The following is a 13,860-nucleotide window of genomic DNA, read 5'->3' as shown; positions in this document are numbered from 1 at the left end:
ACTAACTCTGAGATTGTCAGTTGGGCAGATGCACAGACGCAGCTCAGGCACATAGAAGCAGCATTTGACCAGGAGGCTGCGGCAGTCTTGATGGCACGGCTTGGGGTGTTCCGGGCAGAGTCAGAGGAGGGACCTGATGTGCTCCGGTGGCTGGACCGTCAACTCATCCGACTGGTAAACTGGGGACAGTGGCATTAGGTTCAGTCTTGGTTTCTGCTCTACTTAATTATTATACAGTAAACCAGCAAGAATTTATCAGTTGCCTATCTTATGCCACACACTGGACATTCCGTTAAAGACATATTGAATGTGCATTTTCCCCACAGAAATTTACATTATAGTTGGGAAGAAACAACACACACAGAGCATTTGGAGAGTGATACAAATCTATGTAGATTGAGTTGACTTAGATGAGTCATTTTGTGAATGCTCTGGTTTTGTATTTTTCCTTTAAATCTGGGAAGTGGTTTTGGACCTAGGGATCCAGGCCTAGTGAGTTTAGGGAGATACCTTGTGTGGGTCTGGATTTAATCAGATAAGAGGAAATGGGCCAGGTGCAGTGGCTCATGCCTGTAGTTTCAGCACTTTGGAAGGCCAGGGTGGGTAGATCACCTGAGGTCAGGAGTTCAAGAGCAACCTGACCAACATAGAGAAACCCCGTCTCTACTAAAAATACGAAAATTAGCCAGGCATGGTGGCACGTGCCTATAATCCCAGCTACTTGGGAGGCTGAGGCAGGAGAATCGAACCCAGGAGGTGGAGGTTGCTATGAGCCAAGGTTGTGCCATTGCACTCCAGCCTGGGCAACGAGAGCGATACTCTGTCTCAAAAAAAAAAAAAAAAAAAAGAAATCAGGTTAGAGGAGTCACACTGTAATGTAAATAGGGAAAGTCTTTTATAAAGAATTACTACTACAACAGGGGAGTAGAACAGTGAGGGACTGGCCAGAAGGAAGTATAGAGAAGTGGGCAGCCACTACTTCTGGGGCTGAGATAGAGCACCCAAGGAAGTGCTCCCTCTCCCCAGGGCTGATCCAGACCTAGTTGGGAGGGCACGGCCATGGTTTCATGAGTCTTTTGCAGAGAAGTTGCCATGGCGCTGTGCCGGGAAACTTGCTAGAAATTCATGCTCTAGAATTTGAAGAAAAGCCACCCTTACGGTACAGGGAAAGCTGTCTAGAGGAAAATGTCTCAGTGGAGGCATGCAGGGCTGCTGCTTTCGCTGCTGGCTGTGAAGATCTCCAGGAGTTCAGCACTAGGGAAGTCACGGTGCAGCAGGCCTGGCACCCAGGAAGCTGCTGAGTGAGCACTCAGGTGCCCGAAGCTGACGCTCATCTCCAGCACTCTCTACTGGCAAAGCTTGTTATTGTGCCAGCTGGCAAAGGAGAGGAAGTGAAAGAGCCCATGTTCATTTCACAACAGACAAAAGGGGTGCATTTGGAGCCACAAGGCGATAAATCAGTAATTGGCACACAATAATCTTACCTTCCTAGAGAGTCACAGCATGTATGTGTGATCAAAGGCATGGAAAGGCCCAGTAAGGAAATCTGTTTCATTTAGTTCAGGCATCTATTTGCCCTTGGCATCTCATGCAACCATTTTTTCAGTAAGTGTCAACATTTCAAACACAATTTGGAAATTGCTCCTTTAGGATTTCAGAGGGAGGGTAGATAAGCAGAGGGCCCAGGTGGTTAACAAAGGCTTCCTGTGGAATGATCCTTGAACAGGTTTTTTATTAGAATAGACTAATTGGAGAGGAGAAGGCAAGGCTTGCTGAGTGGAGGCCTAGCAGGAATGAGCCCTCAGGAGGTAGCTGGGCCTTTTAGCTTATGCTGAGGCCCTTGGAGAAACCAGTGTCACAGGAGGCTAGGTTGTGCAGTGGGGAACAGAGTCAGGGAAGGTGCTCCTTGATTGGGGAGCTCCTTAACTTTAGGGAGCAAGGGAGACTTACGTGTGATTGTTAAGCAGGCATGTGATGTCGGCATGATGCTCGTGTTTATATTTAATGTCACCATGTGAGGCACATTGCAGGGAGAAAAGGCTATTGTCGTGAATGGAGGCTTTTTCAGACTCAGTGGTACCGCATAGCGGTAGTAGAGATGAAAGAAGCAGAAGGTTTGAAATCCGGATACACTGAAAGAGTTGATAAAACTTGATGAAATGATTCTGTATGAAGTCAGAAACCAAAAAGTCAGCATTGAATAACATTTCACATGAGGGTAACTTACTGTAAGAGTGGTGGTGAAAGGAGAGCAACTTTAGGGTGAGAGAAGGTGAATCTCTTTTTCTAATGGAATAGTCTATTTTTTGATAATTGAGTGTGAACTTGCAAAAGTGTGTCTCAGGAAAGCTTTCCCTTATTTAGGTAGATGTCCTGACTGGGGCTCAGGCTAGAGGTCAGCACTGGACACTGGAGGGTGGATTTGGATGACACCCATCTGGCTGTAGTGTTCATTTGTACCCAAAGCAGTGAGGATGGGAGTAGGGGGCCAAGAAGTAACTCCCAAGGAGTCCGTCAGGGGAGAAGGAAAACAAAACCACTGAAGACGGCAGAAAAGGGCTGGTTGGAGAGACGGTGAGAAACAGGAAGGTAATTTAGTAGCAGCTCAAGGAGAAAGTGTCAAATGTTTGGGCAGTCACTTGGCCCATGCTGCTAGGAAGTTCAAGAAGATGAGAACTGTGGAAGGACACCAGATTTTGTGGGAAGAAAGTAAATTCTTTAGATGGTGAACAGCCAAATTCTTTAGTGGCCAGGGATGTGTGAGCAGACGTAAAGGCAGGAAGAGAAAACATTGTGATTCAGAAGTCTGCCATTGGGAGAAATATATTTGAGTTGTAGTGTTGAGAGAACATCAAAGCATAACTGTAATTGTTAGTTTTCATGGTGTTAGAGAGTTTTCGTATGGAATAGGCGCCTGGGAGAGCTCACCTAGCTTCTCTGGTCAGGGCGGTCCTCAGGCCAGCATTGCCTGGGAGCTGATATAAGATGCAGAATCTTCAGTCCTTCCCAAGAGTTTGCATCTTTGCAAGACCCCCTGATCATTTACCTGCTCACTGATGCTTGAGAAGTGCAAGTCTAGGACTTACAGTAAGTGGCAGAGTTCAGACTGGAATGTAGCTTAGTCCAAGTGTTTTTCCAGGTAATTCTAACTTAGATTTTTTTTTCTCTTTCTCTTTGTATTTGTTTTTTGGTATTTTCTTTCTGTAGTGTCAGAAGTTTGGGCAGTATAATAAAGAAGACCCCGCTTCTTTTAGGTTATCTGACTCCTTTTCTCTATATCCTCAGGTGAGTAATATATGTTTCTAAAATAACTATAGAACAATAAATTTTGATAGAAATTAACTTCATTTTCAGCGCAAAGTGAGGGCTTTTTAATGTCTTGAGACTCAGTCTGTAGGTGACAGAGTTTGTTCAACCCAAGTCGAATGTGTGTCTAGGGAAGACAGCACCCTAAGCCCCACAGAAGATAAGGATGACGTGCAGAGGGGAGAAAACTCATGCATACATTTTCATGAACAGGCAAGATAGGATCATTGATATAAGGCCATAAAAAATATCTCTGATATGTAAAAGTTCTGGGGAAACAGTCAGCTACCTCAGCAGCAAACCAAGAAAATGAGCACACATGGAGGTGAATATGCAAAAAAAAAAAAACAAAAAAACCCACAGTTAATATGACAAATATTTCATAATATATCTGTGGTTATTAGGTACGTTATAACCAGGAATCAGCAACAAGCAGCTCCTAAAAGTAACTGCACTCTTCATGAACCAAGCCTTTAGAAGCCACTGGACAAGAGAGGAGAAGTAGACGAATTTTCATCTCCATTGTAATTGAGGAAATAGAGCATAACTCATGAGTGTCTATAAGGATTACAGGAGCTGAGGCCAATTGAGTATTAAGTATTTAGCACAGTGCCAGTCACCTGCTCAGCATTAGAAGTGACCTAGCTCCATAGCAGGTGCCTACGTGCAAGAGGTTAAAGCTGTGTGGTGTTGTGGAAGAGCCCCAGATCAGCCAGAGTCAGGGTGAGGTTCCAGGCCTGGCCTTACCTCTCCTGACCCTAGAGGAGTCCCAAACCCCTGGAGTGTTCGGTTTTCCACCTCTAGCAGTGGGGAGTTTGTCTGCAGGAGTGGTTTGTAGTTGTTTTTTTTTTGTTTGTTTGTTTTTTTAAAACCATGGAATCCTTTCTTTGAGAGGAGCTGCCCTTAAACGCCAGCACATAAAGCAGATAGATTTGGTGCTTCTCTGGTTGTGCCCATGTACCACCCCACACTGTGTCTCACCAGAGCCCTCACCCCTGGGCCCCTGAGGACTTGATGAAGACTCTGCGAGCACAGCTTGAAAACCAGATGGAATGCTTTCTCAGATTCCTTCTGTCAAGGCATTCTAGGAGAGAGGCCAGCCAGAGCCCATTCTCTAGAGCCATGCGGCCTAGTGTAGAGTCCAGCTGTGACACTCAGTAGTGGTGTGACCTTGGAGAAGTTACTTGCCCCTCTGTGCCTCCATTTCCTCACCTGTAAACTAGGGATGGTAAGAGAACCTACCTCATGGGCTTATTGGAAGGATGAAGTAGTTCTTGTATAGTACTTTGTGCCTTGCATGCAGGCTGTATTGAATGTCAGCCTTGATGATTATTTAGGAACCTATGATTCAATATTTGGAGTCTCAGGAAGCTTAATACTTCACAAGGCAGCTCACTTTCATGTTCTGGCAACTTTTTAACTTGAGCTGAAAGAATGCCGCCCCACCCCCACCCCCTCACCCCCCCCCCCGCCCCCCGCCACTTCTTCTAATCCTCAAGGGTGAGAACCTATGGCTGCACTGTCATCCCTTGTCCCTTTCTCCCCTACACCTGCTTCCTAGCTTGTGTCCTGAGCTCTCATCTGCTGTTCTCGTGCCTGGAGTCCTCTTCCCCCTGGCCCTGTGGCTTCCTCAACCACATCTCTCAGGGTGCATTGTTAGCCCCCAGAGCTCTGGGAAGTCTCCTCCTGACCCTCCACCCCCACCTCCCCAGTGCTATTCCATACTCTGGTTCGTAGCCCCAAGTGTGCCTTTCTCACTGGGCCTGACTTCTCTGAGAGCAGATATTCTGTCTCCGCCACCTGGCACAGTAGACTCTGGAAATAAACACAGACTCTGGAAATAAACGTTTCTTTGGCTTTCCTCTTAAATATGGAAGGTCTGACATACCCAGAGGCACTTAAAAAAATGAATTTTTATTGTGGTAAAACACACATAACAAAGTTTACCATCTTAACCATTTTTAAGCCTACAGTTGATCAGTGTTATGTGCATTCACATTATTGAGCACCTGATGTCTAGAATTTTTCACTTTCCAGAGTTGAAACTCTGTGCTCATTAAGCAACAACTCCCAGTTTTCCTCTTTCCCCAGTCCCTGGTGCCACCTTAGGCTTTCTGTTCTGTGAACCCAGAGAGCCCTTTTCTGGGTTCTCCTATTTCAGAGGCCTGAGGTAGAGTAGTACTCTGCGGGTGTTTAAGAAGGTTACAACTATATGCATTTCTCTTTTGTTCTTTGTGAATGTAGTTCATGTTCCATCTGAGAAGATCTCCGTTTCTTCAAGTATTCAACAACAGTCCTGATGAGTCATCCTATTACAGACACCATTTTGCCCGGCAGGACCTGACTCAGTCCCTCATCATGATCCAGCCCATTCTCTACTCTTACTCATTTCATGGGCCACCAGAAGTAAGGCTTTCCCCAAATGCTTTCCTGAGGATTGGAATCACCTAATAGATACTCTTTTTTTAAGCAAATTTACTTAGAAAGCAGAACTGTTTAAAAAAAAAAGAAAGAAAACTTTGAGTTTTTATAATAATTTAACTTTATTTCTTTTAAAAAATACCTTCAGGAGGGGCCGGGTGCGGTGGCTCAAGCCTGTAATCCCAGCACTTTGGGAGGCCGAGGTGGGTGGATCACGAGGTCAAGAGATCAAGACCATCCTGGTCAACGTGGTGAAACCCCGTCTCTACTAAAAATACAGAAAATTAGCTGGGCATGTTGGCACGTGCCTGTAATCCCAGCCACTCAGGAGGCTGAGGCAGGAGAATTGCCTGAACCCAGGAGGCAGAGGTTGTGGTGAGCTGAGATCGCGCCATTGCACTCCAGCCTGTGTAACAAGAGCGAAACGCTGTCTCCAGAAAAACAAACAAACAAAAAAAAAAAAAAAAAACCTTCAGGAAAATGTCAAAGGACATATAAAGCTATTATTTGTGGGAGGCAGGAATAAATGTAAAAAACTCTAATAAATAACATGGATGCTTTTTTCCTCTTGTGCTCATATACTTACACCAGCAATGCCAAGTCTTGTACCTGAAGGAATTACTCCTAGATACAGAATAGGCTTTGTGCAAAACAAAAAAAAAATAGTGAAGAAACTATTATAATAGAGAATCAAATAACAATCCAAATGTTTAATACAGGAAAATAAATAAGTAACCTGAGAAATGCAGTTGATCCTCAATATTCATGGAGGATTGGTTCCAGGACCTCCCTTGGATACCAAAATTTTTAGATACTCAAGTTACTAATACAAAATTACATAATATTTGCATGTAACCTGGGCACATTCTCCCATATACTTCAAATCATCTCTGGATCAGTTATAATACCTAATTATAATGTAAGTGCTATGTAAATAACTGTCATACTGTATGGTTTAGGGAATAATGACAAGAAAACAGGTATATGCATGTACAGCACAGACGCATGTTTTTCTCAGATATTTTCAATCCAAGGTTGGTTGAATTTACATATATGGAACCCACCGATATGGAGGGCCAACAGTATTCACAAAATGTATGTAACATAGTAAAGTAGATAAGTCCTTATGTAAAAATGTGACATGAAAAAAAGTCAAAATAGAAAGTTTTCTAAATATTGCCTGCAAAAATAAGGACTATATGGAAAAAAACAAAATATCAATACTTGTTGTACTTGGGTACACATTTTAAAATTTTCTTTAGTAAGTAGAGGCCACTTTTGTTACTGAAATAATTACTAAATTAGCAGGCGGATGACCTGACGTCAGGAGTTTGAGACCAGCTTGCCCAACATGCTGAAACTCTGTCTCTACTAAAACAAACATTAGCTGGGTGTGGCACCAGTAATCACGGCCACTCGGAAAACTGAGGCTGGGGAATCACTTGAACCCAGGAGGCGGAAGCTGCAGTGAGCTGAAAGTGCGCCAGTGCATTCCAGCCTGGGCAACAGGGCAAGACTCCCTCTCAAAAAAAAAAAAGAAAGAATTACTGATATAAAAATTATATGTATATGTAAATATGCCAATAAATTATATACTTAGAATTATATAGTAATATATAAAATATAAATTATATACACACACACGCCACCATATATATATATATATATATATATATTTTTTTTTTTTTTTTTTTTTTTTTTTTTTTGAGATGGGGTCTTATTCTGTCACCCAGGCTGGAGTGCAGTGGTGCGATTTCTGCTTACTGTAGCCTCCACCTCCCAGGTTCAGGTGATCCTGCTGAATAGCAGGGACCACAGGCACATGCCACCACAGCCCAGCTAGTTTTTTGTGCTTTTGGTAGAGACCGGGTTTTGCCATTTTGCCCAGGCTGGTCTTTAACTCATGGGCTTAAATGATCTGCCTGCCTTGGCTTCCTAAAGTGCTAGGTTTACAGATATGAGCTACCACACCCAACCATAATATATATTTTATAGTAAACTTTAAAAACGTGTACTAAATGCTGTTTTTCATATAGGTGTACATATTCTGTCTTATCTGCAGAGAGCGTCGCTGATTTCTAAAATACATACAAAACTGAGAATATTCAGAATTATTTTTTGTTCCAAGATCAAAATATATTATTAAGCTTGGTCAACATAATGTGAGACCCTGTCTCTACAAAAAATAATTAGTTGGGCATGGTGGCGTACACCTGTAGCCTCAGCTACTCAAGAGACTGAGGTGGGAGGATCACTTGAACCCAGGAGGTCAAAGCTGCAGTGAGCCAGAGTCATGTCACTTTATTCCAGCTTGGGCAACAGAGCAACACCCTGACTCTTTTTTTTTTTTTTTTTTTTTGAGACAGAGTTTTGCTCTTGTTACCCAGGCTGGAGTGCAATGGCGCGATCTTGGCTCACCGCAACCTCCGCCTCCTGGGTTCAGGCAATTCTCCTGCCTCAGCCTCCTGAGTAGCTGGGATTACAGGCACGTGCCACCATGCCCAGCTAATTTTTTATATTTTTAGTAAAGATGGGGTTTCACCATGTTGACGAGGATGGTCTCGATCTCTTGACCTCGTGATCCACCCGCCTCGGCCTCCCAAAGTGCTGGGATTACAGGCTTGAGCCACCGCGCCCGGCCCCACCCTGACTCTTAAAAAAAAAAGTATCATTAATCTCCCTTCTCCATTGATGAGGAAGTATTTGGAGCCGATTTTTCCTACACAGTGGAGACTGAGTCAGGAGCAGAAAGTGGAAATGTGTCAGGAAGAAAAGGGGTGAGCCACTGTGCTGGGCACCATTTGTAAATGGTGTGGATACCAGGCATGGGGTCAGGGTCGGGTGGAAGTGGTTGCTGTGTGGGAAGCAGGGAAGACCAATGCCATCCTTCTCTCTCTTTTTCTTCAGCCAGTACTCCTGGACAGCAGCAGCATTCTAGCTGACAGAATTTTGCTGATGGATACTTTCTTCCAAATTGTCATTTATCTTGGTGAGGTAAGATTGTATTATTAATCTATTTATTTTTGTTTTTAAATTGGAGAAAAGGCATACAAACTTATTCAGTGTGCACACAAGGAGAGTTACTGTCCTTAACTATGGTTTTTGTTTCCTTCTTATTTAATTTAGGTTTTTACTGACATTTGTTACAACAGTTTGGGCTTAGAAAGCGCAGTGGCTTTTATTCTAGTGAATAAAATCTTTTCTTAGGACCCTGGAGTATTTGTATATTTATTAATTTCAATAATACTTGCTGTAAGTATGGGCCAAGTATATGGCTCATGCCTATAATCCCAGCACTTTGGGAGGCTGAGGTGGGCATATCACCTGCGGTCAGGACTTCAGAACCAGCTTGACCAACATGGCAAAACCCTGTCTCTACTGAAAATACAAAAATTAGCTAGGCATTGTGGCATGCACCTGTAGTCCCAGCTACTCTGGAGGCTGAGGTGAGAGAATCATTTAAACTCGGGAGGTGAAGGTTGCAGTGAGCCAAGATCACGCCACTGCCCTCCAGCCTGGTCAACAGAGCAAAACGCTGTCTGAATAATAATAATAATAACAACAACAACACTACTACATGCTTTAAAAAATGTCAAGTGATTCTTTTAAATCACTGTTTTTTATTACCTTCAAAGTTAGGCAAGACTAGTTTATTCTCCTCAGTAAATATTTTATACATATCACTGTTCTTTCAGAGTAAGCATTTGGAGCTAAAGTTGTACTTTGATGAAATAACATGGCCCAGGGAACTTTACACTAAGTCTGCTGATCCCTAGGATGGCTGTGGATAGCTCTCAGTCCATTTCTTTCTCAGTGGGGTTCATGCCCTAAGAAAGGGAATGGCTCCTCTGAATTATTTGCGTGTTTATGGCAAAAAATCCTTCAATAGAGATAATGGTGATATTTATATTCAGTGATGCTTTTTCTTCTATTGTATGTTCTCTACCTTCATTAAGTTGGTCATAAATTTGGTTTCCTAGTGACCAACTATTAGAAATGATTTCTGATGTCATGAAAAGATATAAATTGTGTTTCAGGATTCCTTCAGTAACTTAGGAAGTGTTAGTTTTCTAAGACTCCTAGGTATTTTATAACTTTAAACTTTTTTCAGCATATTAACACCCATTCTGCTAGCCACTTGCACACAGGTGCTAGGCCGTCAGTAATAGTCCTGGACTGAGGGCCGGATAACCAGCTGCTCTTCCCACTGGGTCCTTTGGTAGTGATACAGTCGACCCTCCGTATCCACAGGTTTCATCTCTGCAGATTCAGCCAACCGCAGGTTAAAAATAATTTTGAAATAATAATAATAAATAATATAAATAAAATACACAGCACAGGCTGGGTGTGGTGGCTCATGTCTGTAATCCCAGCACTTTGGGAGGCCGAGGCAGGTGGATCATCTGAGGTCAGGAGTTCGAGACCAGTCTGGCTAACATGGCAAAACCCTGTCTCTACTAGAAATACAAAAATTAGCCAGGCATGTTGGCGGGCACCTATAATCCCAGCTCCTTGGGAGGCTGAGGCAGGAGAATCACTTGAACTCAGGAGGTGGAGGTTGCAGTGAGCCGAGATCGCACCACTGCACTCCAGTCTGGATGGCAGAGCAAGACCCCGTCTCAAAAAAATCAACCGACCAAACAAACAAACAAAACAGCACAAGAACTATTTACATAATCTTTACATTGTATAAGGTATTATAAGTAATCTAGAGATGATTTAAAGTATATGGGAAGATGTACATTGGCTATGTGCAAATACCGTGCCACTTTGTACTGAGGATCTATGGAATTCGGTATTGGGAGGAGTGGTCCTGGAACCAACCTTGTGGATACCGAGGGCTGACTGTATCCACAAGTCATTTAAAAAATGTTATAAGGAGACAGAATGAAAGAAAAGACTCGTTTGAGAGAGGCATAAATGCTGGGAACAAGTAGATAAAGTAGTAATGGTGAGAGAAGAAAAGGCTGGAAAGTGGGGAGGAGGGAAAACTGGTTATGAGAACTTGCCCTGCGGTCTTGGCGAGGAGAGGACTAGGGGCCATGCTGCCCTGGGAAGGAGGAGACCCTCATGGAGGCCACAGTACAGTGCTTTCTTTGCCTTAAGCTCACCCTGATTATCAACATTTCTTTTGTAACCCCTGATCTTGTTTATTCCAATTATTGAACACATTCTTGTGCAAGTGAGGGGTTCTAAGGATAAAGACAGTGACAATGTTCTCACCCTCCCAAAGCCCTGAGTGTGCTGGATGCAAGTGTTCTTATGAACTCTTGGATCCCGGTAAGCTTACAGGCGTGTCCCATAGGCCAGCAGTCAGTCCTAGCATTTAGTCCTGGAAACGGTAACTGCCACTCTGAGAAGGAGTGAGCAGGCTACAGAGGAGGCGTCTGACAAGAATCCTCTGCCTGGAGCCATGTTAATGGCTCTGTGAAGACACATTGCACACTTGCTATAGCCTCTTTCTTCATTTTCCTCTCCATTGTCGTCTTGTTTTCCTAAGTAACATGCAAACGTGCTTCACTTTATTTATAAGGTATATGAATCAGTTAATGAATGTTTCTTGATTTCCTGTATATATAAGATATTTCCTAGACCAGTTGCTGATGCATATAAAAGAAGGAAGGGCGACAAAATATGTAGTTTAGTCAGGGAGACAGTCTGCTTTCCATAGTTTAGCATATGGCTTCTCCTTACTGCCTGATCAACACACCTTGATTCTTACAGCTTTCGTCTCCCTTGCTAAGCATACCTTAATTCAGGGCCCAGCAGGAGCAGGGCGTGGGAATGAGTCAATTGCACTCAACTCTGTATCACTACTGCGCACTGGAGGAGGAGTGTAATGTGTGTACTGTTAGGAAAGGAGATGAGGGAGTGGAGTCTGTGTGAGCAGCCAGCAAATCCCTTTCCCTGTCAGGTGTGCGGAGATGAGAGGCTAGACTGAGTGGTAACAGTGGAAGTGGAAAAGGAGGGAGGCCGTTGCTCCTTGGGATGAGTAGTCCACAGGCTTTGTTAACTCGTTGATATAGAAGAGAGGAGGCGTGAGTGGTGCATGACATTCCTGGGGAAATGTGCAGGCGGAGGCATCCTGGATGCACCCACTTGCTTACTCCTGCTTCTCCTCCTGCCAGTAGATCTGCTTTGCTCACCCTCTGAAGCTTGTCATTTTTGATATAAGATTTTTTCACTGGAAACAAGATCTGGGTGGCGACGGTAGAATGTCAGTGTCAATGAAGGCTTGTTTCACAGTTTCAAACAGTTTCAAACAGTTTCAAACAGTTTCACAGTAGTTTTGGTTGGTTTATTTCTGTGTAGACCATAGCCCAGTGGCGTAAAGCTGGTTACCAGGACATGCCTGAGTACGAAAACTTCAGGCACCTTCTGCAGGCACCACTGGATGATGCTCAAGAAATTCTGCAAGCACGCTTCCCGATGCCACGTTACATTAACACGGAGCATGGAGGCAGTCAGGTGAGTGAGCTGAGCTCTAGCTCCAGTGGTTGGTTTGTTTTATGATAGATTGTTATGGCTATATATCCAAACAGGGTGTTTTTTTTATGTGATGACATAAGTTGACACACAGGTAATCTTCTAAATATGAGTTCTTTCTAAATGAGTGGTCAAAATATGCTTATGTAAAAGGATTGCCAAAATAAAAATACTATTTTATGTTTTAGGATACTTAAATGGAGAGCCAGTGGGCTTAAGCCAAAGAAATAAGTTACTGTGCAGTAAAACAATTCTAGTTTAACCAAAGTTGTAAAAACTTAACCTTTTTTCTGTTACACTAATATTAATGTCACTTTTTAAATCTTTAAACCTTTTTTTGTTGTGTTGTTAAAGGCTCGATTCCTTTTGTCCAAAGTGAACCCGTCTCAGACACACAATAACCTCTATGCTTGGGGACAGGTAAGAAATTGTCAGGTATTTGGGGAGGATGCCAACCTAGTTTTTTAAAAAGTTGTTTTAAAATTCTACAAATTGGATCTGTTTTGGCCTGGAGACAGAATAACTGCATAACTTGGGTATTTTGCTGGGGAGTAAGGAGGAGGGAAACAAGTTGAGTAACACAGCTGGGCCGGAGGTTGAGGGGGGCTCCCTGTGTGGGTCCCCTTCCACAATACACAGTGTAACATACCAGGTTCAGGCCAGGGGACAGAGCACTGTACTGTGGCCTCCATGAGGGTCTCCTCCTTCACACAGCAGCATGGCCCCTAGTCCTCTCCCCGCCGAGACTGCAGGGCAGCTTCTCATCATCGGTTTTGCCTCTTTCTCACTTTCCAGCCTAATTCCTTCCCTTCTCTTCCCCCACCATTACTACTTCATCTAGTTGTTCCCAGCATTTATGCCTCTCTCAAACGAGTCTTTTCTTTCATTCTGTCTCCTTGTAACATTTTTTAAATTCAAGTTTTATGAAATAATTGTAAATTTATATTGTTAAATGATACAGAGAGAGATCAGCTGTATCTTTTACCCATTTTCCCTTAGTGTTAACATCTTGCAAAAACTATCATACAGTATTACAACCGGGATATTGAGATTGGTAAGGTCAGCATGTGCAGCATTTCCATCACCACCAGGATCTCTCATGTGCCCTTTTATAGTCACACCAGCTTCCCTCCTGCCTCTTCCCCGCACTGCCAGTGCCAGGCAGTTGCTCACCTGTTTACCATTTCTATAGTTTTGTCATCAAGAATATTATGTATGAAGTCACACAGTCTATAACCTTTTGGGGTTGGCTTTTTTTCCCTCAACATAATCATCTAGAGATTCATCTCAGGTTGTTGCATGTATCAAAAGTTTGTTCCTTTTTACTTGCCAAGTAGTATTCCTCAGTATAGCTACATGTATTGCAGTTTGTTTAATCATTAACCCATTGAAGGATATCTGTGTTGTTCACAGTTTCTTGCTACTAGGAATAAAGCTACTAGAAACATTCATGTGCAGAAACTTTTTTAATCTCTTTAAATCTTCATTTCTTTGAGATAAATGCCCAGGAGTACATTTGCTGGGTTGTATGGTAATTATATGTTTAGTTTTTAAGAAACTGCCAAACTACTAGCAATGTGTGAGTGATCCAGTTTCTCTGCATCCTAGCCATCATTTGGTGGTATCATTTTTATTTTAGCCATTCTG

At 43.1% G+C, this 13,860-nt stretch overlaps 1 protein-coding gene across 2 annotated transcripts in view; it reads left to right on the top strand.

Moving 5' to 3' along the window:
• SEC23B (SEC23 homolog B, COPII coat complex component) overlaps positions 1 to 13,860 on the top strand; it is a 47,229-nt gene that overhangs the window by 25,408 nt on the left and 7,961 nt on the right. For both annotated transcript variants that reach the window (XM_003933163.4, XM_074406196.1), the window contains 6 exons: positions 21 to 174; positions 3,208 to 3,285; positions 5,551 to 5,712; positions 8,635 to 8,721; positions 12,040 to 12,195; positions 12,568 to 12,633. In XM_003933163.4, the coding sequence (XP_003933212.2) occupies positions 21 to 174; positions 3,208 to 3,285; positions 5,551 to 5,712; positions 8,635 to 8,721; positions 12,040 to 12,195; positions 12,568 to 12,633 (703 nt within the window). The remainder of the gene's footprint in view (positions 1 to 20; positions 175 to 3,207; positions 3,286 to 5,550; positions 5,713 to 8,634; positions 8,722 to 12,039; positions 12,196 to 12,567; positions 12,634 to 13,860) is intronic.

The sequence above is a fragment of the Saimiri boliviensis genome, chromosome 9 (assembly GCF_048565385.1).
Source record: "Saimiri boliviensis isolate mSaiBol1 chromosome 9, mSaiBol1.pri, whole genome shotgun sequence".
Classification (NCBI taxonomy): domain Eukaryota; kingdom Metazoa; phylum Chordata; class Mammalia; order Primates; family Cebidae; genus Saimiri; species Saimiri boliviensis.
Note: the sequence above shows the minus strand (reverse complement) of the source record. Positions and strands in the feature narration are given on the sequence as shown.